Raw genomic sequence first — 27,191 nt, forward strand, 5'->3', positions numbered from 1 at the left:
ACATTACACAAGAAGCATAATTAGAGGTCTGGTGGGGCCCACACCGTGAATGGAACGGTCGAACAGAGATCAATGTTCTGCTCTCTAAAATTAATGAGGCTAATGTTGATGTGACAGCCTCGACACAGCAGATCTGTGGGGAAAACTACAGACCCCAGCAGGCGTGAAAGAAGATGTGGAGCGGGGTACAAGCTCATTAAATTCCAGTTGAAAGCAAGCACACTTATGCAAAAACACACATGATGAAATAAATCACAGTGACCTTAAAGACAAAAAAATGATTGATGAATATTTTAATTTGACCAATTCATATCGCTCAACAATAAAGTTGTTATTTTCATTATAAAACATACTGTTGAAAGTGAACAAATAATACAGCTGCTTACTAAATATCAACAAATTCAAGGGGGAAAGCAGAAATTTACAATAGAAAATGAACATTTTCCTGTGTAGAAAGAAGGTTGAAACAAACAATTTCACAACTCAATGCGTCTGAAATATAATAAGGAACTCCTAACGGATGAAACACAAGCACACGTGGAACCGCGCACAGCAACAACAGCAGGCTCTTTTCGAGGGGAGGGTCGGGCAGATTATTTTAAGGAAAGTGTAGCATGTTTTCGACATAAGTCATAAGAAGTAAGCAGTGCTCTCTCAAACAGGATCTTCCGAACAAAGACTGTCCTTGCAAGATCATTTATTCACAAAGACGTACACATTACACACATGAAAAAAAGCCAATTTGGTAAGGGAGCACTGCTGGATGTGAGGGAAGTTGAGGCTTTGTATTATATTTTGTGGATTTCTTTTTAGAGAGCAAATCTTGGATCTGTAAGAATCCAAGTTTGGGAGAGCCAAAAGCCAAAACCACTCCATTTGGCTCTTTAGTATTTGGTGTTGAAAATGGCAGGAACACATATTCATTAAGTACAACATTAACAACATTATAATTTCAGAAAATTACATTTTACCCTTAAAAGGAGCTTCTTTCCCTCATTTGCTTCTGGTTGCCTTCTCAAACCTTGAAATCAAAGTAGATATCAAAGGTTTGGTGACAGTAAGAAACAACTTAGGGAAAAAAATATCTTAGAAACCAACAAAAAGAAAACAAAACGAAACAAAATTTCTCCAAGTCATTGGCTGGGGGATAGTTTGTTTCCTCGGGCAAGTTCTCGCAGGCATCAAACGATCTTCCAGCTGCTGACTTGATTTCCACCTGATGAAGCAGATTCCTCATTACTGACAGGTGCACAGAAGCTCAATGACTCCTTTCATAATTTTTCTGCTCCAGTGAGGCACATTTACACCATCCTACCCTTTTGATAAGTCTTTCTGTAAAATAAAAAAAGCACTGAAAGATGACAACATGATGCTTCTTATGAAATCAAAATATGGAAACCCACTTTAAATTACACACCGCTGTGTTGGCAGAACTCCATCTTCAGTGCATTTTCATCAACGATTCACTGCTCAGTTTACACTTTTTAAAGCCTTTTTTATTAGCACAGTCTTTCCCTGTGTTCAACACAATGCCACATTGTCCTCTCGGACACAATGAGCTATCATAGTCTATATGATGCGCTTCCATGTTGGTTCGAGCCATACATTAGTGCTCACAAGTTTTCTTCCAAGTCTCTGCTTTTTACCAAAGGGCTGCATCTCCACAAACATGTGTGTCAGTGTCTGTGAGGTGATGAAGCAGAATGGAATGCAGCAAAGTCTGTGACCAAAGACCACAGGCCAGATACAAGACTTTATAAAATCTTAAGAAAAATTAAAAGACAGTATGATCTCCTCTGTGTCCTAGTTTGTGGTTGCCCTTGTTAGCACGAAGGAACATCCCAAATGCGTCCTTGAATGTGAGTTATGGTGGTAGGATCCTGATGAGTTCTCTGCAAACGACTCTTTCTTGTATCCCTGTTGGGTTTGTTGAACCCAATCGAAAGCACTTCCTTTTCAGGGGTTAATGGATGGTAGGCACATCTCCCAGCCAGGCACCAGGTAGGGGGCGTGGACACGTATACTCATTCTGCTGGAAAAAAAGAGAAAAAAATGATAAAGTTAGAACCATTTAACAGCTGGTCTGTGCAGCTTAGAGAGGTGGTGGTTACAATGTAAAGTTAATTACAGTGCCCAGTGATTTGATAACAGTACAATGGGGCTGTGACAGTGCCAGCAAAGCAAATTAGGGTAGGCAATTAAGCAGATGATGAAATCCCACAAATTTAGATAGCTTAGGAAGCTGAGGTGGACTGACTCCCTTAATGTCTCACAGAGATTAAACTAAAGCCAACGACAGAGAGCTCGTACAAAGCGTAATATTTAACATTTCAATTAATGTTAAATTATTTCAATAATGCTCATTCAAAACTTTACATATTTTTCACCCTTTGTCATGGTTACATTCGGTTACTTGCTAGAATAGATATTCCAATTACCCTCAAATTGAGCATTGATTTTCTCCTGAACAATGGCTGGAGCTCTAACAGCTTTTTCTTTATTTACACAGTAGCCATATTGACAGACTGGAGGTTGAAAATGTGGTCCAATTACCTGTTAGGTTTCAAGCACTGTGAAAGGTTGTAAGAGGGGTAAACAAACCCCTGCATTGTGTTAATATGAAAGGCTAAGCATAATGTAATGTTGGTTTAAATATTATTAAAAAATACAGGTCAAGAACATCTGTGTAATTGTCACTAAATTGGGAATACCATGTAGGGTTTCTCCTTCCTGCTAAGTGTAAATACATCTGTTCATGTGTTTGAAACACACAGTCTGAGTACTTTACATGTCGTATTTATGTCAGTTGAAACAGGAAATTAGAAATCATGGCAAGTGAATGAAGGACCTTTAAATGTCAGAACTTTCCCACAGGGTCAACCCGGGCTTGTTGAGATGTTGCAAATTAGAGAGAGATTCTGACATTTTACTTTTACGTTTAAGAGGCACAAGCTTTGAATTGATCTCCAGACACCAAGGCACACTCAACTCGCATATCTAAGTTTGCCCCTGAGCATTGGCGCTCTGAAACCCTGTGCTTTATGACTTAACCTTTTAAGACAGCCTATTTGCAGCGTGGCTACAGGTAATTCCACATCACTTAAATACCACAAATGCTGTGAGTTTTGCCAGGCTAAGCAATTTCCAAAGCTTTCAGCATCTGCTCAAATTTATACCAGCTCAACTTTCTGCTGCTCAAGCTGAGATTGTTGTCACTGTGAGGAAGATCTTTGTAACACAGGGCTCAGACGCGTGTGCCCAGAGCGGAACTTTTATATAAATGTTATCAAACAGGCCGATAAGACTTCACTCAACTCCCTATCTACCTCTCTGGTGGATGTGAGTGATGTGAAGACAGCTGCACAAATTGTCATGCCTTAGACAATTTCAATAGAGCACAAAAAACAGCTCACAGGAAAAGCACAGGCTGTGCAGGGAACACATGCACATCAACGTGAACTCTGAGGCAGGCCATGCAAACAGACTGAGGCATACTGCACTCTGAACAAGCAGGCAAAAGTGGGCAATTCTACACAAGCACTCATTTTTTTATGATAATGTGACTACATATGATATACTTGAAGAAATGTATGGATTATCTACCCACTTAACATTCGTCATCACACAGGCTTCAATGGGAATATCATGTTTTGCCTCACAACAGCTGGTAACGGAACATGCTGTGATTCAAAGTATGAACAGAATGGAGGATACAAGAAATCCATTAAATGACAAATTGTATGTATGACTAAAACACTGTAGGCCCCAGTAGCATTTTGGAAGGTTTCTGCTCTCCACTGAGATTCTTCACTCAACTGAAGACTTCTTTTGACTAAATTGTTTCTTCATTTTTTTCCAATAATTAAAAAAACACATTATGCACACATACTCTAGTCATCCTCCAGCCTAGCAACACCAAGAATGTAGGAGTGATAAAGCCTTTGCCTTGTATCTGTAGCTCGAAACATAACTTCCACGAGGCAATTGGAATTGGCTGCTTTGGTGATGCAACAACAGGAGTGATTTGCATGCATGCAAAACCACTCCCACTTCTCTAACGATTCTGCTTCCTCCTACGCGACTGTGGTTTTGCTTTGGTGTTGCAGAGTAAAGTTACACATGAAAGGCGAGAAAGTAGTAGTAACACTTAAATTTTAATGTACTAGTCAAACACATTATGTTGTAACTGCAGCTGCAATGTTTCAACAGCTGCCCCCTTCTGTTCTGGGACACGTTCATATATCTGTAGTGTATTGGTTCTTCTGGAGCGCTGGCTAGGTTTGTTTATTTTTTTCTGCTTTTGAACTGGTCTTCAACCTCCTTGCACCCTCAGACCGCTATCAGTGCCTCCTTGCATCCCTGCCCACTCAGATCAGTGCATGGATAATGAGGCTAGAAACTTAGAGCCTCCTGATGCTCAAAAAAAAGGCTGAATTTTTTAAGTAAACAGCTAAAAATACAATTATATGGGACCATTAAAAATCTTGAGTTCATTAATTTGGTGATAAATGTGTGGCATTTGGAGGTTTCATAGAGCTTATAAAAATGTTAAATGGCTTGCACTTTTTCAGTCTTTTAAATATTCAACACATTTCCCACTACAAGTCACAATCACCCTTTTACACCAATCTGCCAATTAGAGAAGACCCTCTCAACCTCGAACCTCATAACAAAAAAATCTGACAAAACAACAAAGATACTGTTGTTACAGACATTTCTCATTATTTGCTTCACAAGTCAACTTTCTCAGTTGAACCACAAAAAAATCCTTCGCTGGATAATACCAGGCTTTGAACTTTAAAAAAAAAAACGGCCCAAACTTACTCCCACACAGTGAAGTCTTTACAATAAATAATAAAGTAGTAGTAAGTAGGGACTTTAGCAACCTTTCAGATACTTATTTATGAGATTAAATGCTGAATTTATAATTGGAAAACTAAGCAGACTCCAGTCAGTCTTCCTCACACAGCTTCCTGGATAACAGCTTCAGTTTGAGTCTTTGTTTTCGCATTTGGTCCCAGCTTATGACATGCTACAAGATAACCAATAGGCTTCCTCTTGTGAGGTCATTTTTCATTATCAAATTGTTTTACACTCTACTTTGTTCCTGAACTGATGCAGTGTGCGGTCAGTTGTAATGACATGTCACTGACATGTGACATATAAAAAAATAAGCATATCTACAACATATATATATATATATATATATATATATACACTTCTTTTGCACTGTCTACTTTGTTACTGACACTTGAATTTCCCCGTTGTGGGACGAGTAAAAGGACTATCTTATCTTATCTTAATATCTGAATTCAGGATGTGTTCAACACATTGTAGAGTGACTGCAGGAGTATATTGCTTATGACATAGGAGTGACTTTGCCAGCTGTTGTGGATCATTCTGCCTAATTGGTTTGTAAAAGCCAACAATTTCCACGGCAAGAATCAAACCACTGGTCATTTCACCTGATTGCTTTGCTTCTTGTTTTCTGCAGTTTTGTGGTCGACATGATGCGTTATGTGCTCATTTCCACACAGCTCAAATGTTTTTTTCATGGGCACACACATCCCAGCTTTAGTTTGCAAAAAAATGATTATGCTCCTTCAAAATGACTTCATTCAAATGTATGGTTGAATGAGATTGAAATTCTCTCTGCTGCTCACACCTCTTTAAACACTACTTTGCAAACAGCCTGTGGATGTATGATGGCTTTCAGTCTTAAGTTGGAGACAGTACTTCCCACATCACTTTCAATTTCAGGACATAATGTCCCAAGATTTTGCAGATTATCATCACCTCTGCTGCTGCTGGCACTCAAAACTGAACTTCCTGCTTCCTTAACAGTGACAGGAGCAAGTTGTGCCACTGTACGGACAATACAGCGTTTGTCATCTGTCACCAGAAGCATACACTTCGCTTCTGCACTCTCTTCAAGGTGCAACTTTTCACTGGCAAAAAAACCGACTTCTGGCCTTCTGGACAAGGACTTCTGAGCAGGTCTTTCATCCTTACAAAACAGCAGCAGTATTTATTTAAAAAAAACATTATATATTCTCCTTCACCTTCCCATGGCAGCCTCTGAACATACTGCTACTACCTCCATGAATATACCATTAGAATGCAGGGAGTTCTTCAACTCTATGACTAGGCCAAAGTAAATTCCTTGGTTTTAGCCAAAGTGGGAGTTACGACAAAGCTGGCAAGGGCCCAGAATAAACTTGGCAATCATTATGGTCAGGGGTCCTTTTCCTTCCCACAAATGCTGGATGGCAGCATGTGTTGAAGTGTAGCTGTTGGTTAAAACTGTTAAACATCTCAGAGAACATTTGTCAGTGGGCCACGAGGAATCTCCTCTAGCTCAGAGCCCAAAACATTCAGGCCACACAAAACAAACATCCCTTTAGCAAGGTCTAATATAATATTCAGAGACAAGCCAGACGCCGTCTAGAAATGTTGAATTTGATTAACAAACTTTGGAGGGAAAGATGATTGTTTGCCTCATGTTACAATCCAGTGCTCTTTGTGGAATCTCCTTCCATCCAATAACCATCAAGCCCTGGGAAACCCTCTATCAGTTTATTCCCTCTGCATGAGCTCTTGGTTGTTTGGAGAATAAAATATTGAATGCTGATGGTTATCCTGGTAGTTTCAGACTTGGCATTTTCATTTGACAGGCAAAGTTTACTTGGCTGACGTAGCTATCACCGGGGTCAGTCCCTTTACACATTGTCATGGTGGATGACAAGAAATGGCATTGCTCCACTGTTCAGCATTCATAGCCTCCAACTTCGGAAATGAACTCTTCATCAGGACTAACTATTCATCTGCCCTTGAAAGTAGAGAACACATGAAAATTTAAGCGATTCTTAAAGCTTGAGTGAAGGCTCTCTGTGGTTCAAGTTTGTTCGAGTTGCATCCTGCAGAAAGTGATGAAACTTACTTTGACTTACTGACTTTTGCCGAGCTACCAAAATGCCTCTGTCAGTAGGTATACTGTAAGAATTCTCAAGATCTCAAAAATATTGTGTGATTCCTTTTTAATTTTGTAGGTGAAGGTCAGGTGTTCTGAAAGGGAACCTCCGAATGGAGCATTACAACTTCCAAAGCTAGGGTAACATCTGAACACAAATACTGTACAGAAAACTACAGAGTGGGTTATCTTGAAGGTCCCATAGGTTTTATGTTCTGTTGGATATTACACATTTTGGAGATGAGGTTGGCATGCTGCAAGTTGCTGTTGGGAGCAATAATTTTTATCAAACACAGATAGATTTCTGTTTTTATGCCCCTAAGCTATGGAACGCTTTGCCTCTGGACATCAAAACGGCGAGCTCTCTAGATGTTTTTAAAAGTAAACTTAGGACTTACCCTTTTAATCTAGCTTTTAATTTGGAGTATAGTTTTTAGCCCTGGACTGCATTATTATTTTTTTAATCATCGCTTTAACATTTATTAATCTATTTTATTTCCTGTATTCATCTGATCTTGTCAGCGCTACTTTTTTAAACTTTTATTTCCAATCTTACTTATTTTATTAAATGTACTGTGTTGATTTTATTTTTAATAATGCCTTTTTTAATTTTACCATTGCTGTTGTTTTCTGTTATTTTGTGAAGCACTTTGGGCTGCATGTTTATATGTATGAAAGGTGCTATATAAATAAAGTTGAGTTGAGATTTGATGTCCTTTGGTCAGAGAGGGAACACCTGTGTTCTACCCATTTCACAGCCCACCTAATTTGGATGTTTATGTAGACAAGCTTCCAAGGGGACTGATATAAGTCTAATGACACCTTTTGGTTACTTTAGTCTATTTAAGTCAACAATTATTTTCTGTGCGTTAGATTAGTCAATCCAAAGTATCCCATTTTACAGCAAAACACAAGCTTGGGCTGTGTGTTCATGTCTGTACTAAAGGTTTAAGCGTAAAACTGCAAGGAATTTGGGGATTTCATCATCTGCAGTACTTACTATCATTAAAAAGTTCAGAGGATCTGGGGAAATCTCTGTACAAAAACGTTAAGGCTAAAAAACAATACTGGATGGCTGTGATATTTTGCCCTCAGGCAGCACTGCATCAAAGGCAGACATGACTCTGTAGTGGAAATCACTACATGGGCTCAAAATCACGACCAAAAACCATTGACTGTGAGCACAGTTTGTTGCTGCATTAACAAATGCTGATTACAACTGTAGCATGCAAAGCAAAACCCATATATAAATATGAGCCAACATGACTTTTGTCCCAACTTCTGTTGGAATTGGGAATGTTTTTCTTTTGTAGACTAGCCATTAAAACTCAGATGAACATTAATAACAACTACAAAAAATGGGCCTTTACACGTGATCATATATGCATGTCTCCAGACTGCAATTAACTAGTTTTATACACAGCAAAACAACACAGAAAATCACAATTAGACAGTTCAAAATGAAACATACTTTTCTCCTTCTATGTAGGTATGCCGAATGAAACCCACAACTTCTGAGACTAAGGTCTGGTCTATTCAAAAACACAGGTTCCATGTCCAGAGTAGTCCATACTTTCATCCGCCCCCTTCTAACGCCTTTATGTGTTTTTAATTAGGATACTAATTAGCAGGATGCAAACATGATGTAATTAGCTTGCTCTCTGTCAGGACAGCTGGAAGTAGCACAGACATATGCCAGCCATTCTCAAAGGGATCACAAGCCCTCTTACTCCACTCAGGGCTCCAATTACCCTGTTTAAGCTCCCCACCCAGTTGTCTGTGCGCTTGTGTGAAGTTGCATGTTATCTTCATTCTGGTAAGACCACGAAAAGAGGGGCAAACAATGGGAACAACACTAAATGTGTCAATTATTTCATGAATAGTAAAATAACTGAGTTAATTGCGAAACTGTTTGGTATGTACAACAAGGACTTTGGATGAACCCAGAAGATTCTTTGTGGTTCTGTAAATGCATGGTGTGTGTTTAATCGTTTAAGATTCTCCCGCTCTGTCAAAGGGGATCATAGCAGACATGGATCAGGCCTAATCTTTGCATATGATGAAGACAAAGCATGGTAATTGAATGCAAAAAACACAAGCTTATTTTTGCTAAAAGAAGAACAATTATACAAGGTAACACATCACGGTGCTGATACCTCTGTAAGCTCTTGATCTCCACAACACAGATACCTTCACTTTGTCTTGCGTTCTGAGACACAAACACATACTTGAGCCTCTGATCAATCGGGGTGAAGGGATATTTCTCTCTTAACAAACTGCTGTATTGATTAATTTGTTGTTTGATGTTTCAGTAGCTGCTGAAAGGACATGACAGGGCACATTGAACAAAGATGTCTAGAAACATCTATAGAAGTTGGTTCGGACTAATTAGGATACCCTGTTTGATAATACAGTGTCTGGTGGTAATAAAGGTAAACTAATGGACTTGTTGCTAATGGTCTGACAGAAAGGGGCATTCATTAAAGACTCCTCATTGTGTTTTCAGAAAGGTCAAAGCAGTCATGCCTGACTCTTAACAAAAACACATTAATGAAGCAATAAGTTTATCAAGGGGAAATTCATTAACTTAAATGTCTTTTGTGAGATCCAGCTCCGCACTTACATTTGGAAGGTTATGTCACATTCAAAATAATTCATAAAGTAGAAAATGATATACATATCAAATATTAGCTCTGCTGAAATGCTCCCACATCTTTTTTGAAATACATAAATAACATGTACTGAGATTAATATTGGTGCTGAGAGCATGAATGTATGAATATATAAATCTTGACAGTGCAAGTGCAATATTTTCCCTCCAGCCATACTTTATGACTAAGATTGAGAATGCTAACTTTGCAATGACAGCAGCCAGGAATTTTCATGATATGAAGATAGCAGAGAACTGTTTAGATTTGACTTCACTTAAACTTATTTTAACCTGAATGTACCCCTAGATGTGCACTACAAATGATGCTTTATTCATTGAATAGCATGTTGCAACAATTAGTTCTTTTAGCCTAAATAAAGCTGTATCATCACTTTCACCCTCTTAATTAGCTCACTAAAACCAGGGTTGGTAGTCACATAAAACTAGCATGAATTAGAATGTAGCATTTCCTCAGGACTTTGTCTAACCCCTCCCCTCGAAGCTCCTCCAAAATGATACCCCCTCTCAAATGCACGAGTGCCACTGATTCAAGATCATATGATCGTGACTGATTCAAAACCGGTCCTCAGCACATCGTTTGTGTTTTGCACTACGTCAACTCATGTCTCACGCAAGATTGATAAATTAGGCCCATAATGTATTGATTGCCATCGGGACAGAAAGATCATTTTAACCAGTACAACAAAAAGTGTATCTTAAACTGACTACCAACCCCAGCTTTAAGTAATAGATAAATTAAGTATCGACAATTTGATTTAGCAAAGCAAGAGGGAAGAAAGCTACATTTTACTTTTCTAAAACCAGTAGGTCAGTCTGCTCCAACGCAGGTCAACGTTGCTCTGGCAGTGGGTGGTGGTGATAACATTAACAACAACAGCAGCAGCAGCACAGCAGCAGGTGGCATTGCTAGCAGCAGAGTGATGGTAGTGCAGTGGCAACTTCCACAGGCAAACATGACCACAAAGAACGAGTGCAAGAGGGATGTCTTGAGATCAGTGGTTGTTTTGGGGGGCTGTTTTGGGCAAATAAACAAGTAAGCACAGTTTTTTGTTTCCTCATTTCTTTGCTTTTTTCCTATCCATTATTCACTGCTGTGCTGCTGTGTACTGTTGAAAATTAATGAGAAGAGCAATGTTGATTAATGCATCCGGCCAATAAATCCGGCCAATAAATGGGGGAGTGCACACCTTATGCATATATTAAAAGCATTATACGCAGTTGGTTTAATGCATTTGGTGTCTTAATATGTTGGCATATAAATATTGCAGTCCCACTGTGTACAGCTGAATAAATGAATACATTCTTGTTGCATGTTTTGTGAAAGGTTAAATTGTTGTTAGCGCTGAAAAAGACAAGGGCAAGTAAGGCGTTGTCCGTAGTGCTGAAGCAGAGCAGTGAGAGCACTCAACATGAGAGAAAGAAGGAGGTTCAGAGGTGCACAACATCAACATATTCTATGTGCTTCTCACCACTTGGTTTTGACCAGTTATTGTAAATAATCCAGTGTGCCCCAGGCACTGTGCATTTCTGATGCATTGTGGGAATTTTTTTTTCTCTCTCTGACCCACCGGAACAGTGAACTGTCTGTGCTCCAGGGCTTCAAAATATACAAATTTAGCACTGCTGCTTTATCGTAGTTACTCTAGACAGGAACATTCTGCAAGTAAAAGACAAAAAACGAGACATTAGGACCATAACATTCTTAAAAATGTTAATTGGGACCATAGTTAAACAAGAATGTATCTTTATTAATGTCTACCAGTGAGAGTTACCCCTGCTGGCCATTGGGGGACAAAAAATGAGCAGTTCAAGGCAGCTCTATATCAAGGCGTTTTTCGACTGGAGGAACTTTACCCGGGAACTACGTGCATTTCAACCGGTACATCCAGGGTCTAAATTGTTTGATTTCTCTTTATTTAAATTTTTTTTATTTGCTCTATCTTTTTGTATGGGTGTGTATTTTTCAAAAGAAGAAGCTGTGATTCACTCGATTTAGCAGCTTGTAACTGTAGTCTTCTCTAAATCCACTGCGAATGTGTCTCTCCCGGTGTTACAGTTTTTAAAGTGACCCTGTAAACTGGAGACCTTCAGCTGAACGTGTCAGTGTTTGTGGAGTTTACACAGCTGTTGAAACACAGAGAGAGTTCCTCGGAATGCAAACTAGTTTAGTTTTTATTAACATTTCAAAATATCCTCATCAGATATTTTAATGATCGTCTAAAGACGGTTATGAGGGACCCATCCGACTGAAAGTCGGCAGTTAACAGGGTCGCTGTTTAAACCAAAACACCGGCCGATCTCACAGCTTTTTTAGTAACATTTTAAAGCCGCGTTGAAACGTATTTGCTACTCGTGCTTATCTCCTCTCATGTGTTGATACAGTGAATCCATCCGTGATGAAGTATAGCACCATCTAAAACAGCACAAGCTGTGTCTCTTCCACGCTAACAGGCTAACTGGTGTGCTGCTCATAATGATACCTGCCTGTCCATCTGCTTCTATGGTGTCATCTGTGATGAATGGCATTTGTCTTGTCTTACTGTCCTCTAATGGTCTGGTGGTGTAGTGCATATACTTTTCCCCCTCCATACGTCACTGGCCTGATTTGCACAATCCACTCGGAACATCAGCCCGCGGTCAAAATGCAGACAACAATGGGGGTACAGAACCTTTTAGTTCAGGGTAAAGTAGTTCTGGGGGCCTAGAACTCTGGTCAAATGGAAACTAAAGGTGCATTTCGACCAAGTGACAAATAATGACTAAAGCTGAGCTCATTCGTCCCTGCTCCTGCTTGACATTTAGGTCATATTTGGCCTTTTTTGTTAAAATATGCCAAAAATAAAGAGAGGATTTCACAAGTCAGCCTTGTTAAATCTGATATGCATGTTACCAGTAAACTGCTCTAAGCACTGTCTAAACTGTAGTACTTAATTTGGCTTGTTAATGGCTTGAATAGCTTCGACACTAAAAATACCTGTACAGAAATCACAAGAGTCCTTGTTGTCAGTGTTTCACCACAGTTGAAAGACTTAGTAGTGCCCCATGTACAGAGGCTACAGTCCACGTCACTGAGGTTGTCAGTACATCACCCTCCACTGTTCTTTGCTGCATGACTCCCCCCACTCTCTACTCCCCAAATGTCCTCTCTCTCCAGCTGTCCTAACAAATGAAGAAAAATATGCCAGGAAAAGAAACAAACCAAGAAAAAGCAAATATGAGATAAATTACATCGCTGACCTGTCAAGAAGTGTTTCTGATGCTGCAAATTCTTGACCAAGTAAAATTATGAGGCACCATCCCCCAAACCTTAAGAGTAATCATTTCAAAGCAAGGATCTTTTAGAGGGGTTAAACAGAGTACATGAGACTTTATTTAGACTCTGGTCCCTGCACTAGAAGCACAATGGGTATCTGTGATAAGTCTTCTGTCCTGGGGGGATAGTCCCACTCCTTTTTATGAAGCTTTAGTGATTATCCTTTTCTTCAACACTTTCCAAACTTGCTTAACTGCTGCTGTTACAATATAATGATGTCATCATCACCTCTTAGACTCTCCTGCTTTGCATATTTTAGTCTGACTCATTTTGACAGGGTTATGAGTTATCCATCTATAATCTAAATGGGCTGGCAGCTGGCTGGAGACAGTTCACGGGGGAGCCAGAAGTTTCTGGTAGCGATTCCGGAGTGTGTTTTCCTCAGGAGGCTTTTAAAACCCTTCTTGCTGTTGGCTATTTTGTGTGTGAGCATCAGTGAGAAAACAGCCTCGAATCACACAATAAAACATGTATCTTTGGTGCAAACATAGGATGATAACAAAGGCAATCAACTTTCACAAGGATCTGGCTATAAGTGCACAGCTGATACATTTTTTGTGTAGATATGCACATTGATGGATTCAGTTTGTACCCAGAGCACTTATTGTGGAGTAGTGTGATAGCCCACCGCGTGTCTGCTGTAGAACTATACCAGAAACAGCAAATCATAATCTTGTCTGAGGGAATACTAGTTTAAAAATTGTCATATTTTTGTCTTTTCAAATATCTTTTTAAGTGTAGTTGTGTTGGGTAAACACAGAAACTGAGGGACAGCAAATACGCTTCACTGAGATCAAATCCTTTATGCTAGCTCTATTTCAGCAACACAAAACACATTTAATTAGAAGTGAGGGTGTATTGACCCACATGTACGTGGGCCGCTGAGACATAGCCGCTCTAACAGAACAATTTGAAGTGTATCTGAGACTTATTTAATATGTGTATGTATTACGCAAGCGATGCAAACCATAGTCTAAAGGTAGAGCTGGAGGGTCTTCCTGCAGAAATATGATCCGGTGAGTTGTATCTGGTAGCAAACTGAGTATGACCCTGCTGAAAAGTCTCTCTCTGTGTGTGCAATATTTATGTAAGTGCATGGGCATGAGTGTTTATCTGTGCTTGAGTGTTATGATTTATGATGATTGTGATTTATGCAGGTAATGGATGGCCACATTAGGAGCACCACGTCCAACCCTCCCCCCAAAGTCTCTCTGTGTGTATATCATGTGGTGCAAGATAAATTCTGTTCACGTCTGGAACTAGAAATACATAAATCAATGAAGCAAAGTATAATTTCTTAGCCTAGCCTATAATTTCTTAGCCTTGTACATGTATCATTTAATGGATTATACCCATAAAGGTATGCTCTGCAAGCACATTACTTCTGTTATCCAACTATCACTTTACACTATGCCATGGAACAAAATCAAAATCCTCCAAAGGATTTTTGTTTTTGGTTGTGTAACTTTTTTTCATCTTGCTTTTTCAGTGTCTCTGCCTTACAATGCTTGTGTTGCTAGGTAACATGTAGCCTCATTACGCTTTAAAGGGCAGAAATCATCCTGATTAGCATACGATGGCACATGTTATACGGGTTTTCTAAAAGCATAGATCAGTTTGAATCAGATGTCATCTGACAAAGCCTGAGTCATTTTTCCTTCCAAGTCACAAATACAAGAAAAACTAGAGTACTGAAAAGTGTCATGTCACACACGACAGGATATTAAGAGGATCTCTGTGACCAAGGCACATCACCTCACTACCTTTTCATCCCGTCTCCCACCTTCTCCATCTTTCTTCCATTATCACATACACAAGAGGACACACTTTTTCGTCCTCTCTTGTTCCCTCTTTTATTTCTCACTCTCGACTTTCTGACCTCGGCTCATCTCTTCATTATCTGTGAAGGTAAAGACATGTTAGCCTCAGCAGTTTTCGGAACATTTTCTATTGCTTTTTCACCACAGATGTCCTTCCACCCTGCAGGACTCCCGCACAAATTATCTTTATTTCAAGGGATTAGATTTGTCATATACTTTCTGTAAACACTCATGATATTAACGTTGTCTTCACCCTAAACGTGTCCAAATGTTGGTAAATGTATCTTTACTTAAAATTTACTTGGTAAATAATCTTTATCATTACAAGGTGCTCTTATTCAATTAACCATTACAAATCAAATCCCAACAGTTTCAGAAACATCACTCAGAGCGCCCTGAGGTTGCTTGATTTCCCCTCCAACGACATACGTTCATTTCTCTTGAGCAGGCAGGACGATTTCCCATAATTAATTTCTGTACATTGAAGGTCCGAGTCCATCCATACTTTCCCGCCTCATTGCAATCAGTCAGCCTTCGCCTGAAGCAGGTACATATTAATCAAGGGTGCAGCCTTGTGATGTGGTGCAGTGATCAGGACAGACATTCAGCATAAAGAGCTTTAACTCAGAGGGGATCTCTACAGCAGAGACCCCTAAGGGGGGCTCAACTCTGGCTGTTTTCGAAACCGCCTACTCTACGAGCAGTACGTAAAGATTTGGCCAAAATTCAGTATGTAGTATGTGAACAACAACACAATTTGCAGTACACCAAAACTATCCAGGTGTTGTGCTGATTTGGAAAAATGTATCATTATGTATCGGACCAGTCTCCCTCACGTACCGTTTCCCACAATGCACTGCAATAACGTTCTTCTTTTTGTATATATTTCAAGATTTTTATAGATTTTTCACATTTTAACAAAGGAGACAAGACAAAACCAAACAAAACAATAACCGTGCTCTTTACAGTAGAAAGACCATCGGAAACAACTGCTGGTCAACCATTCGGACCGAGACATATAATATTCCACCATCCAAGCTAGGGCATCCTCAAAAACAGACAAGAGAACAACAAGAAACATTGACAACAGTTACCATATCAGTAACTAGAATAATAATAGTAACTAAGAATGTATATATGACAGCCAAATCAGCAATAGCTGTACTATTACCAAAAAACAAATACAGAACCCCCCCAAAGAAAAACAAACCTGAATCTAAGTCCTATGCATCAGAGGGTGACTCCAGTCAAAGACGTAATTTCCCTTTTTTTTTTTTTACAATTTCCTGGAAGGATGGGGGCAGATATGTTATATAAGCTGACCATATTTTTTCAAACAAGTAAACGTCTACCCTCATTCGTGCAGTTAAACTTTCAAATGGGAAAACGTTGTATATTTCATGGTGCCACTGTGTAATTGTGGGAGGTTTGTCACTTATCCACCTCAAGTTCTTCTTTTTTGAAGGGGGGCACTCAGTTTTTAGCAAACGGCAACCTTCTGGTCTAAAAATATGAGTCCAATGCTGAAGTGCTAAAAACTGCAGTTCATCGAGGATCTGCTTAATGCTGGCTCAGTAATGGAAACCACATACACACCAATTCAAATAAGCCGATCTTTACAGCAGAAATAAACATGTTTACAGCCTGATAAAAAAGACGAGTGTAGTCTGAATAGCTCATTGTTTTATGGGCACACACTGTACGGGGGGTGAATTTTTTCATAACTTGGTCATTTCAAATATATTGAGATTACGAGTCTTCCAATCAGAGGCACAGCTGACTTGATTGATGGGTAGGAACACTGCAGCTGTTGGCTTGGTGGCTCAAAGTCCGCCTCTTTATGTCACAATTGCTCGACAGTAGCACTATGGCTCGCGCCTGTGATTGGCCTCAAAACAGCGCTTCAGAAACAGATGGCTGACATCACTGATACTACTTCCATTATTTATACAGTCTATGGTTATTAGGGGCTGTGAAAATTATTCAATTCATAGAAGCCACTTTGTTAACTTTTAAATCATAAGTGATGCTAAAGAAGCAGTTTCGCGATCAGCTTGGCCATTGTTTTCTTCCGCTTTCAGGTACCAGAAATCTGGCGACACCTGACCCAGCATACTGCAGAACAGACTGAACAGAACAGTCATACTACATACTACATTCGTAGGTAGTATGTAGCAGGTGGTTTCAAAAACAGCCTCTGTCTTTCCAAAACAGCTGATCTCTAGAATTTAAGGGACTGCACATTGGTTATGAATAGCCATTTCTGCTTGGTCAGTTTCGGTGCTATATGTGTGTTTTCACAAGCATCTTCCATCTCATCCACTTAGATACCAATTTTAAGATCACATTTTACAGCATTGATTGCTGAAGTGTTTTGGATTTGGACCACCTCATAACTGAAATTACTGAGAGTTGACCTAAGTGGCTCACTTGCCTGGAATCAGGTCATGAAGATGCATCTGTATTTATTTGAGAGTGTCTCATAACCAGTTAAAGTCCTCATACTATGTGTGAAGTGATTTCTAGGAATTGTATATCCCCTAAACAAAGGAGATGATCAGATGTCAGTGTTTTCCCTCTCATGCGAATGCCTTACATTTAAATTTTCCCTTTGCCTGTGCATTGTTTGAACGCTCATCACTGGTAAAGATTTCCTCATCCCAAAACTGGGACAGTTAAAGTAGATGCAAAGAGTAACCAATGCATGGCCAAACCCTCACCAAGAGGACACAGTGGTTTGCCTGCAAGTGTAAGTATTATAATTATAACAGTTTTGGTAGACAAATGTATAATTAACTACTCACATTGACCATTTTATTGTTTCAGTTTATTTTTCTTGAATGAAACTTTTCTTTTTTAGGTTATTCTAAATTCCCTTAAAGCCTAATGTAACGTGATAGACAGGGTTCATTATAGACTATGGCAGTGATGACACTAGTGTTGCAACGGATCACAAATCTCACAGTTCAGATGACTTCCAGTCCTCATACTTCTGCTTTGCTCGCATTTTGTGACTTTTACAGTCCCTAATGTCGCCTCCACTTTCTCACAGCTGTGTTTGTGTAAGTGGAGGGATACTTTGTTTCTGATCATTGGCCTGGAGAAAAAGGAGACCAGAATGAGACACATTATGTTTAAATCAGTGAATAGCAAAGCTGTCTATCTTATTACTTCGTCCTTTCATCCATGAATGTCTACATGGCGTACTGGGGAAGCTTTTTTAGGCGGACTGTTTGGGGGGTCACAGTTCGTTGCTGCATCTTGTATTGTCTGCATGAGCCAGTAGTGATGATCACCCTCTCAGAGCAGACTGACGTAAATATTACTCAGGGTTCCCACTCTTTTCCAGAGATCATTTTCCAGGACATTTCCAGGACATTTTCATTGATGATCAAGCTGGTATGACAGTCTAAATTTAGTTCCTGATTTAGTTTCTAAATAGTCTAATATGTCCCTCTCAGTGGAAGTCTACATTGAAAGACATGTAGTCTATGGCTATCAATGAAATCATCTCTTACATACTTAAAAATTATGGCAAATTGATAATAGAATAATGCAACCACAGATGTACAGCACTTCCCTTAGTGCAACCAAGTAACAATGATGGGCAACATCTCAGCTTTCTCTTTTCTCAAAAAATATAAAATGAGCTAAGAAAAAAACAAAAGAACCAGCAAAGGAATCATGAAGCTGCCTTACTGAAATAATTAAATAATAATAATGATCAGAGGATCAGTGCATTAATGACTTAAATAGAACTGAATGACAAAAATGGCCGCCAATGTTTCTCAACTCAACTCAAACTCAAAATATACCTGCTTAATCATGATATTCATCCTGCTAAGTGGTCGATGTAAAACAAAGCAAATGTCACGTTTTTTTATTTGAGTTACCGTAAACTCTTAAAAAATCACACCGGTGTAAAGACGCACTCTGTATTTGAAGATCTCTCAGAGATTTAAAAAAATGTAAACGGTCTTCCTGCATGGCGATGTCTATTATGATCAGCGATGTCTACAACGTGGAGTTTCTGTGCAGCTGTGTCGCTCTTTTTGTTCCGTTTGTTTTCACTATCAGGGGTTTGCACTCCTGCTAGCTAGAGCAGGGGTTCTCAATGTTTTTGGAGCCAGGGAACCCTCATAATTGTAACACCGATTAAGCACATTAGTGATGTGTCATGATCAAAAGCTGCGGCTCCTAGCCGATGCTTTATAGTGAATCAGAAGAGCCGGCTCCCAGTTTTTCATTTCGCTGCTTAGCTCTCTCAGTGCTCAGCCCCAGCTCTGCTCACAGCAGAACTTTGTTTTGATTGGTCAGCATGGCGGCCATGCCGCCAATCACATGTGAGGATATAGGATACAGGTGTTGGAGGGGAGGCTGTGTATCCTGGCTACATCTGTTCCTTCAGAGAGAGTCTTCTTGAAGACCGGGCAAATTCTCACTGAGAGGAGAAATCAGATCAGCCCATCCAAGCTGAGGACATTAATAATGTTTGCTCCAGTTTGGTTCTGTTTGCTCCAGTTTGGTTCTGGTTCTGTTTGCTTGAGTTTGTTTCTGGTTTTGGTTCTGTTCTGTTTCTGGACTGGAAAATTTCTGGTTCGGTTCTGGTTTAGTTCTGGTAGGTTCGGTTCTGGTTTAGTTCTGGTAAGGTTCTGGTTCAGTTCTGGTTCGGGTCTGGTTCGGTTCTGGTTGGGTTTTCTTGAGTTTGGTTCTGGTTCTGTTTGCTTGAGTTCGGTTCTAGCTCGGTTCTGTTCTGGTTCGGTTCTGTTTCCATTCAGTTCTGGTTCGGGACTGGTTCGGTTTGCTTGAGTTTGGTTCTGGTTCTGTTTGCTTGAGTTTGGTTCTGGTTCTGTTCTGTTTCGGTACTGGAACATTTCTGGTTTGGTACTGGTTCGGCTCTGGTTGGATCTGTTTGAGTTTGGTTCTGGTTCTGTTTGCTTGGGTTCGGTTCTGGTTCTGGCTCTGTACTGTTTCGGTACTGGAACATTTCTGGTTCGGTACTGGTTCGGTTCTGGTTGGATCTGTTTGAGTTTGGTTCTGGTTCTGTTTGCTTGGGTTCGGTTTAGGTACGGTTCTGTTCTGGTTCTGGTTCGGTTCTGTTTCGGTTCGGTTCTGTTTCGGTTCTGGTTCAGTTCTGGTATGGTTCTGGTTCGGTTCTGGTACGGTTCTGGTTCGGTTCTGGTTTGGGTCTGGTTCTGGTTCTGTTCTGGTTGGGTTTGCTTGAGTTTGATTCTGGTTCTGTTTGCTCTAGTTTGGTTCTGGTACGGTTCTGTTTTGGTTCGGTTCTGTTTCGGTTCTGGTTCAGTTCTGATATGGTTCTGGTTCGATTCTGGTTCGGTTCTGGTACGGTTCTGGTTTGGTTCGGTTCTGGTTTGGGTCTGGTTCTGTTCTGGTTGGGTTTGCTTGAGTTTGATTCTGGTTCTGTTTGCTTAAGTTTAGTTCTGGTTCTAACCCTAACCCTAATCATAACCCTAACCCTAATCACAACCCTAACCCTAACCCTAATCCTAACCCTAAACCTAACCCTAAACCTAACCCTAATCCTAACCCTAACCCTAATCCCAACCCTAACCATAACCCAACCCTAACTCTAATCCCAACCCTAATCCTAACACCAATCCTATCCTAACCCTAATCCTAATAACAAACCTAACTCTAATCCTAACCCTAATCCTAACCCTAACTCTAATCCCAACCCTAACTCTAATCCTAACCCTAATCCTAACCCTAATAACAACCCTAACTCTAATCCTAACCCTAATCCTAACCCTAACCCTAATCCCAACCCTAACTCTAATCCTAACCCTAACCCTAATAACAACCCTAACCCTAACCCTAATAATAACCCTAACCCTAATCATAACTTTAACCCTAACCCAAATCCTAACCCTAACCCTAATCACAACCCTAACCCTAACCCAAATCCTAACCCTAATCCTAACCCAAATCCTAACCCTAACCCTAATCACAACCCTAACCCTAACCCAAATCCTAACCCTAATCCTAACCCAAATCCTAACCCTAACCCTAATCACAACCCTAACCCTAACCCAAATCCTAACCCTAACCCTAACCCTAACCCAAATCCTAACCCTAACCCAAATCCCAACCCTAACCCTAACCCTAATCCTAATCATATATCAGAATGGTTTTGTAACAGAATAAATGCAGCAAATTGGTCAATTATAAGGCTGCCCATAAAAACACCATACGTAAAAGGGTTTTCAACACAAACCATTCGTTTTTTCAAAATTAAGGTAAAATATTCGGCTACAAGAGATCCTAAACTAAGAGCCGTTCGGGAGTCGAAAGAGCCGACTCTTCTTTGGGAGCCAAGTTAAAAGAGCCGGCTCTCTGAAAAGAGCCCAACTTCCCATCACTAAAGCACATGCTTACTACCATTTGCACTCTTAGTTTCCCTTGGAACTATTTGTATTGTAAAACGTATCAATGTAAATACTTCAGACCTGTACCATAGTGATAAACAGATTACACTTCAATTTGAATCAAGTAAATTCCACTTGTATACTTAAAAACAGAGTCATTTCATTCCTTGTGGACTCAGCATGACAGCATTTATACTTTTCAAGTAATTGATCTTCAACGCTTTCAGAAAATTAACAGCAGCAAGACTCACATATCCCTTCGAGCCACCAAATGGTATCATAACAATGGTGTATATGCTGTTTTGTAATGACACAGCACAATTTTATAATTTATTAGAAATGTATTCAAATTATTTCACGGACCCCCACGCTATAGTTCGCGGAACCCCAGGGGTCCCAGGACCCCACTTTGAGAACAACTGAGCTAGAGTACGGTAATTGAGCTCTCAGCCTGCAGAGAAAGTTGTGAGAAACAATAAAACTAGACAATATACCCCCGTTTTCTGTGAATGCATGATTATGAAACGAAGGAGAAAAGATGTAAAAAAAAGTTGTGCAGTGTCGCTGTCTTTTCCAGCATAGCGTGCACTCGACATTCAATGAACGGGGATGTGTTTTGTTAATCGGGTCAGGTCGCACGCAGCCATGTTGGAATAATTTTCCAGGACTATATCTGATTTTCCAGGACATTTGACTTTTTCTCCCATTTTCCAGGTGTTTTCCAGTACTGGAAAACTGGTCAACTGTTTTCCAGGTTTTCCAGGACGGGTGGGAACCCTGATCACTGTTTTTCATTATTTTGCTAACATGTAATGAACACTAGATTTTTTCCTTGGGCATCCGCTCACTCACACACTCAGAGCACGCATGGGCGGAGCTGACACAGACAGAGAGACATCTTTCTCATTCTCGTTAGTTTGAAGCAGAGGCCTGTTCTTCAGGAAACAGTAAAAGATTGTTGCAACTTGTTATAACTTTTTCTACACCCTGAAAACTTCTGTGTCCAATTCAAGTGGCAACCTCTGGTCTCAAAATATGAAGCCCATGCGGAAGTGTTATAAACCGCAATTTATCGAGATCCGCTTGAGGCTGGCTGCAGAAACACTGGAAACCACATACACACCAATTCAAAAAAGCAGATCTTTGCAGCATTAATAAACATGTTTACAGCCTGGTTCAAAAAATGGTTTGGTTTTATGTAGCTAACTCCTCTATTGGCACACACTGTACGGGGGTGAATTTTTTTGTAACTTGATGGTTCAGAAAATATTAAGATTCCAAGTTTTTGCCCAAATAAGGACATGACTGACTTGACTGACAGTTGGGAACACATAGCTGTTGGCTAGGAGGCTCAGACCTGGCCTCTTTACCTCACACTAAATTTAGTTGAGTTCAGCCTTTCAAATATGGCTCCCGTCGACGATTGACTTCAAAACAGGGCTCAGGAACAGATGGGTGACGTCATGGATACTGCGTCCATTATTTATACAGTCTAACTGGGATCTGTTGCACCATTAGGTGACACTAGATCAACTATCATGACATGGTCTAATTAGATCAGGGGGGATGTGTAACAGACTTTAGCACAAAACCAGAAAGCTTAGTGAGGGACAACAATTCAGGATTGATAGTTTTGAATTTGAGGAGAAGGCATTACAGCAGATCTAATCTCTTGAAGGTTATTGAGTAAAAATGAAGAGCGCCTTGAGGTCACAATCAGTGAGAATCAAGCATCAAGAATCAAGAATCAAGACAAACATTTTAGCGTGAAAGACGAGGCAGCATCCATTCCACCACAGACAGAGTATTAAATCAGCAGGTCCTGTGAAGACCATCTTCTGTCATGAATTAATTCTAACAGGGGATCACTGCTCTTACTGGTATGCCCCACAGAGCAGCTGACCCCCAGCAAACCTTTAGGACTTAACACAAGAAGTTGCAGAGCCAGCGCAGGAAGGATTACACAGAATCCTGACAGCGGAGGCAATAATATTCTGATTCTTCAAATGCCTCTGACAAGTCCAACACAGTCTGGCTCGGGGGAAGCTTCTTTTCTCAGGGCATGGGACGATGAACTTTGACCTCTGTGTGTCCTTCACAGCGTCAAACACATGCTTTGAATCAATTCAGTTGCATCACACACTCACACATTTGCACTGCAGTGCATAGATCTTTTAAATCATATATACTTACAACATTTGAATGTTCAATTCAAAGATTTAATTGGTTTAAGAAAATCACTACCAGAGCGAAAAGTGTGTTTATTATACTGAGATTAAAAGGACTTTGCTTTGCTGATATTTTTTGGCACAGCCTTAAAAGTTTGTCACGTAGCATGTAATTAATAAACCTTTGAATCCTTCAAGAGAACATTCAGTCAGACACCGTGCCATTTCCTTGAAGTCTCTTTGTTTTTAGCTTATCCAGCAAGTACAGACAATAGTTATGAGAAATCAGTTAAATCGTTTATTTATCTTTTTTTTTTAAAGCACTGTGAGAAGTTATTGAAAAAATTCAGAACACTCTTATACTGAAGCCTATTCATGGCCTACATGCAATGAGGTTATCAGCGACAAGATTAGTTGTCTTTTTATTACCCAGCTTTCTTACTGATCATCAGGTTGTGTAAGAAGCTTGATTCTGATTGGTCAAAACCCCTCGACAGTGGTGATTAACTTTCACTAACATGATCAACGCTAGAGGCAAACTGATCACACGTCATGTCAAATCAATCAGCAGAAAAGAGTTTCGGCACATTTTGCTTCTGTTTGTTGACACCCTAGACTGTAAGGTGAGGGGAAACCGTTAGCTTCCGTTGCCATCATATTGGTAAACAATGTGACAAAAACGTTAGCTTCAGCTAGCATATTAAATCTGCAGACCACGGATGTTTACATATTGGATCCTGTCCAGCAAAATTAGCAACGAGAGCCACTTTACGTTACCGGTCTCTACAAAGAAACTTAAACCATGAGCGGTGGTGATGATAGCAGCAGAGTTCAAAGTTGTGACCTAATTTTTTAAAGTGTGTGAACCACAGAGCTCAGAGAAGGAGAGCTGAATGAGGACAGTTTCATGTTAAATCAACCGCAACGGGCAGATAAGAATCCATTGCCATAGAATGCTAACTGAGTAGGAATCACTGGGACTACTTTTAAAAACTGTAAATATAAATCATTTAAAATCCATAAAATAATCTTTAATTGATGTTTTTTGACAATTGTAACAAACAAAGCAGTGTTGAAGAGCATGACATTCACATTTACTGGTCAAATAATCCTCAGTCATGGTCTATTGTGTTTCATTACCCTGTAACATAATGTCATTCTGGTGCACAAAGCATGATTAGCGTGCATAATTCAAAAGCACTTATATTTCAAGAATAACCTACATTAGTGTGTTTGCATAACAAGGATTATAGCTGCTGAAGCTTTAAGAATTCAGGGGAAAACATGAATGTAATGGTAGGTCGTCAGCTACCTTGTACAAAGAAAAACGGACCAGTGTTCCAGTCTGCGGCTGAGAAGGAAAGCAGACCAGCTTTCATAAAAGCTGCCACAATGTGTGCAGAAACGACATACAGTAAATCAATCAGTGCCTAACGTAACATGGTGCAGTGAATCCAACGCTTTATTTAATATTAATGCGCATTGAATGTGACCATGTACTGAGATGATCACTGGCTGAGTTGTTTCTTTGAACCAGATGAAAAATCAACACCTCAAGTTAACATTTTTTTTTATTAAAAGACACGACAGAGACAGCTTTTCTTCAAGGATAATCAATAAAGGTATACAAATGTTGAGATCTGATGAACACCATAAACTGCCTTCTCTGACCTGAAATATATTTTTCTTTTTGTTAGCAGCAACTATGATTCACTGATGAACAACACATAAAATAGATAAATACATCCAAGGCAGACTTCAAGGACAGCTGAGACGCCAGAAAGGCTTAAGAAAGATCTCTGATTGGAGGCAAATTTCCATCTCCCCTCAGCACATATCATTATATATTGCCAAGCCCTGTTTCGTACAATAAGATGGAGTCTATGTTTGGATCCAAATCCCTGTCCTTTTTTTCCTCCACATGTCCTCTGTGACCCAGTCTGAAGCTGAGCTTCACGGGTGTTCTGCTTTTTCTCGCCTTGGCGGCAAACTTTCCTCAGATCTCCTCTGCCACTAACTCACAGCTTCTGCAGCTCGTATTCTATGCACATTCTGATAAAATATTAGTTTATCAGCTCTTCAGGCCATTTACGTTCATCTAGGAATACTGGGACAAGTTAGAGCTGTGGATATGATGTGATTAATTAGAGTTGCAAAGGTGCCACAAAATTGAAGTAAATGATTCTAATGTCCTGGGTTGACTTCAATTTCAACAAGGAAAATTAAACCGATGGTTCATCAACGGACAATAATGACTTTCTGTGTGGAGTAACTCAATAAAAACTTATTGGGGACAGACTTTTTAATGAGAATTCCTTTTTCTGTGGTCAGAGACATTTCAATTAATCATCATTTTATAAGCATGAATAACTCATTACCAAAGACACACAAGGGAACCAAGAGTCAGTTTTGTGATTTCATAAAGTAGAGTGCAAAAATGGGAAGCAGCAAGTCTGCTCAGTTTTTGTTCAGTCTTGAAAAACATGAAATACTTGGGATGTGAGAAATGTCACTTATGTGGTTCCTTTGTGTCTCTCTTTTGGATGCTGCCTCAGTAAATATTTGGAATCAAGATATTTACTTGTTGATTTAATGAAATTCAGCTCAGGCTTGTCTGGATGCAATGCAATACATCTTGATATGATTCGGTATGATAGTATTGTTGTAAACACTTTGATCATTCCATTATTTGTACTAGACAGTGTTTTGGCCGCTGGTTGAAGGGGAGAAATTTGATCAGCAGCAAACAGGAATAAGTCTGCTCAAATGAAGCTCCATAACTAATGCTGGCCATTGAAAACTGTTCCTGCCTGAGAGGAAGATGGTCTGTATTGATAGCTTTTGGATGACTGTGACATACTGTAGCTGCCTTTGGATAGAAGTGAAGAAGAAGAAAAAGGGAAGCTCAAAGGGTTCAGTTGAAGCTGAATACTGTGAATATTTGTTTTAAGTGCAGTCCCTGCAGTGGTGTGCTTGTTGAAAAGTGTCCTGAACTGAAAACTTCAGTGATAGAAAATACAATTATTTATTCAGGGTTTTATTGCAAAATGAAAAGCTTGTTTAGCCGAAGCACGTTTTTTTTTTCAATGATAAACTATTTTTAGATTGTCAGTGGCCACTTAGAGGAGAGCCTTTGTGGTAATTATGTGGCTCTAAAGAGCCTGAATCTCTCAGAAGTAAAGTTGGGAAGAGTTTCACCAATCTGTCAGAAGCTGCTTGAGAAGATAGTTCAGCAATTTCAGAATAATCTTCCTCAGCGTTAAATTGTTAAACTGGGGATTTCATCATCTACAAGTACATAGTATCAGTAAAAGATTCAGGCAATCTGGAGAAATCTTTGAACAAATGGGACACCAGGCCCTCGGACCGCACTGCATTAAAAACAGTCATGACTGTAGTGGAAATCAATGCATGGGCTCAAAATCACTTGTAAAAATGATTGTTCATTACAAATGCAGGTAAAAAAAACTCTAGCAAGTTTCATTTAAACTCCTGAGTCCATTTAAGGTGGGCTAAGGTGAAGTGGAAAGCGGTCCTGTGGTCTGATGAACCAAATTTGACCATCTTTTTGGAAATCATGGACGCTGCATCCTCTGCTCTCAGGTGGTTTGTTATGACGATACAGTTCAAAAGCCAGCATCCGTGATGGAATTCTGATGTTTAAGAGCCCTTGGCGTGGATAGCTTACACATCTGGGAAGGCATCCATAATGCTGAACAATACAGGTTTTGGAGCAACATGTGCTGTCATTCAGACTATGCCTTTTTTCAGGGGACATGTTGAATATTTAGGCAAGACAATACCAAACCACGTTCTGTATGTATCACAGCAGCATGGCTCCCGAATAGAAGAGTCCAGGTGCT

At 39.8% G+C, this 27,191-nt stretch overlaps 1 protein-coding gene across 1 annotated transcript in view; it reads right to left on the reverse strand.

Annotated features, from left to right (window-relative positions):
* Nucleotides 1-279: 279 nt before the first annotated feature.
* Nucleotides 280-27,191, reverse strand: part of lrrtm4l1 (leucine rich repeat transmembrane neuronal 4 like 1) — a 52,869-nt gene continuing 25,957 nt past the window's right edge. The window contains exon 4 of the mRNA XM_034710214.1: nucleotides 280-2,032. Within this exon, the coding sequence (XP_034566105.1) occupies nucleotides 1,964-2,032 (69 nt within the window). The 3' untranslated portion in view covers nucleotides 280-1,963. The remainder of the gene's footprint in view (nucleotides 2,033-27,191) is intronic.

The sequence above is a fragment of the Notolabrus celidotus genome, chromosome 19 (genome assembly GCF_009762535.1).
Source record: "Notolabrus celidotus isolate fNotCel1 chromosome 19, fNotCel1.pri, whole genome shotgun sequence".
Classification (NCBI taxonomy): Eukaryota; Metazoa; Chordata; class Actinopteri; order Labriformes; family Labridae; genus Notolabrus; species Notolabrus celidotus.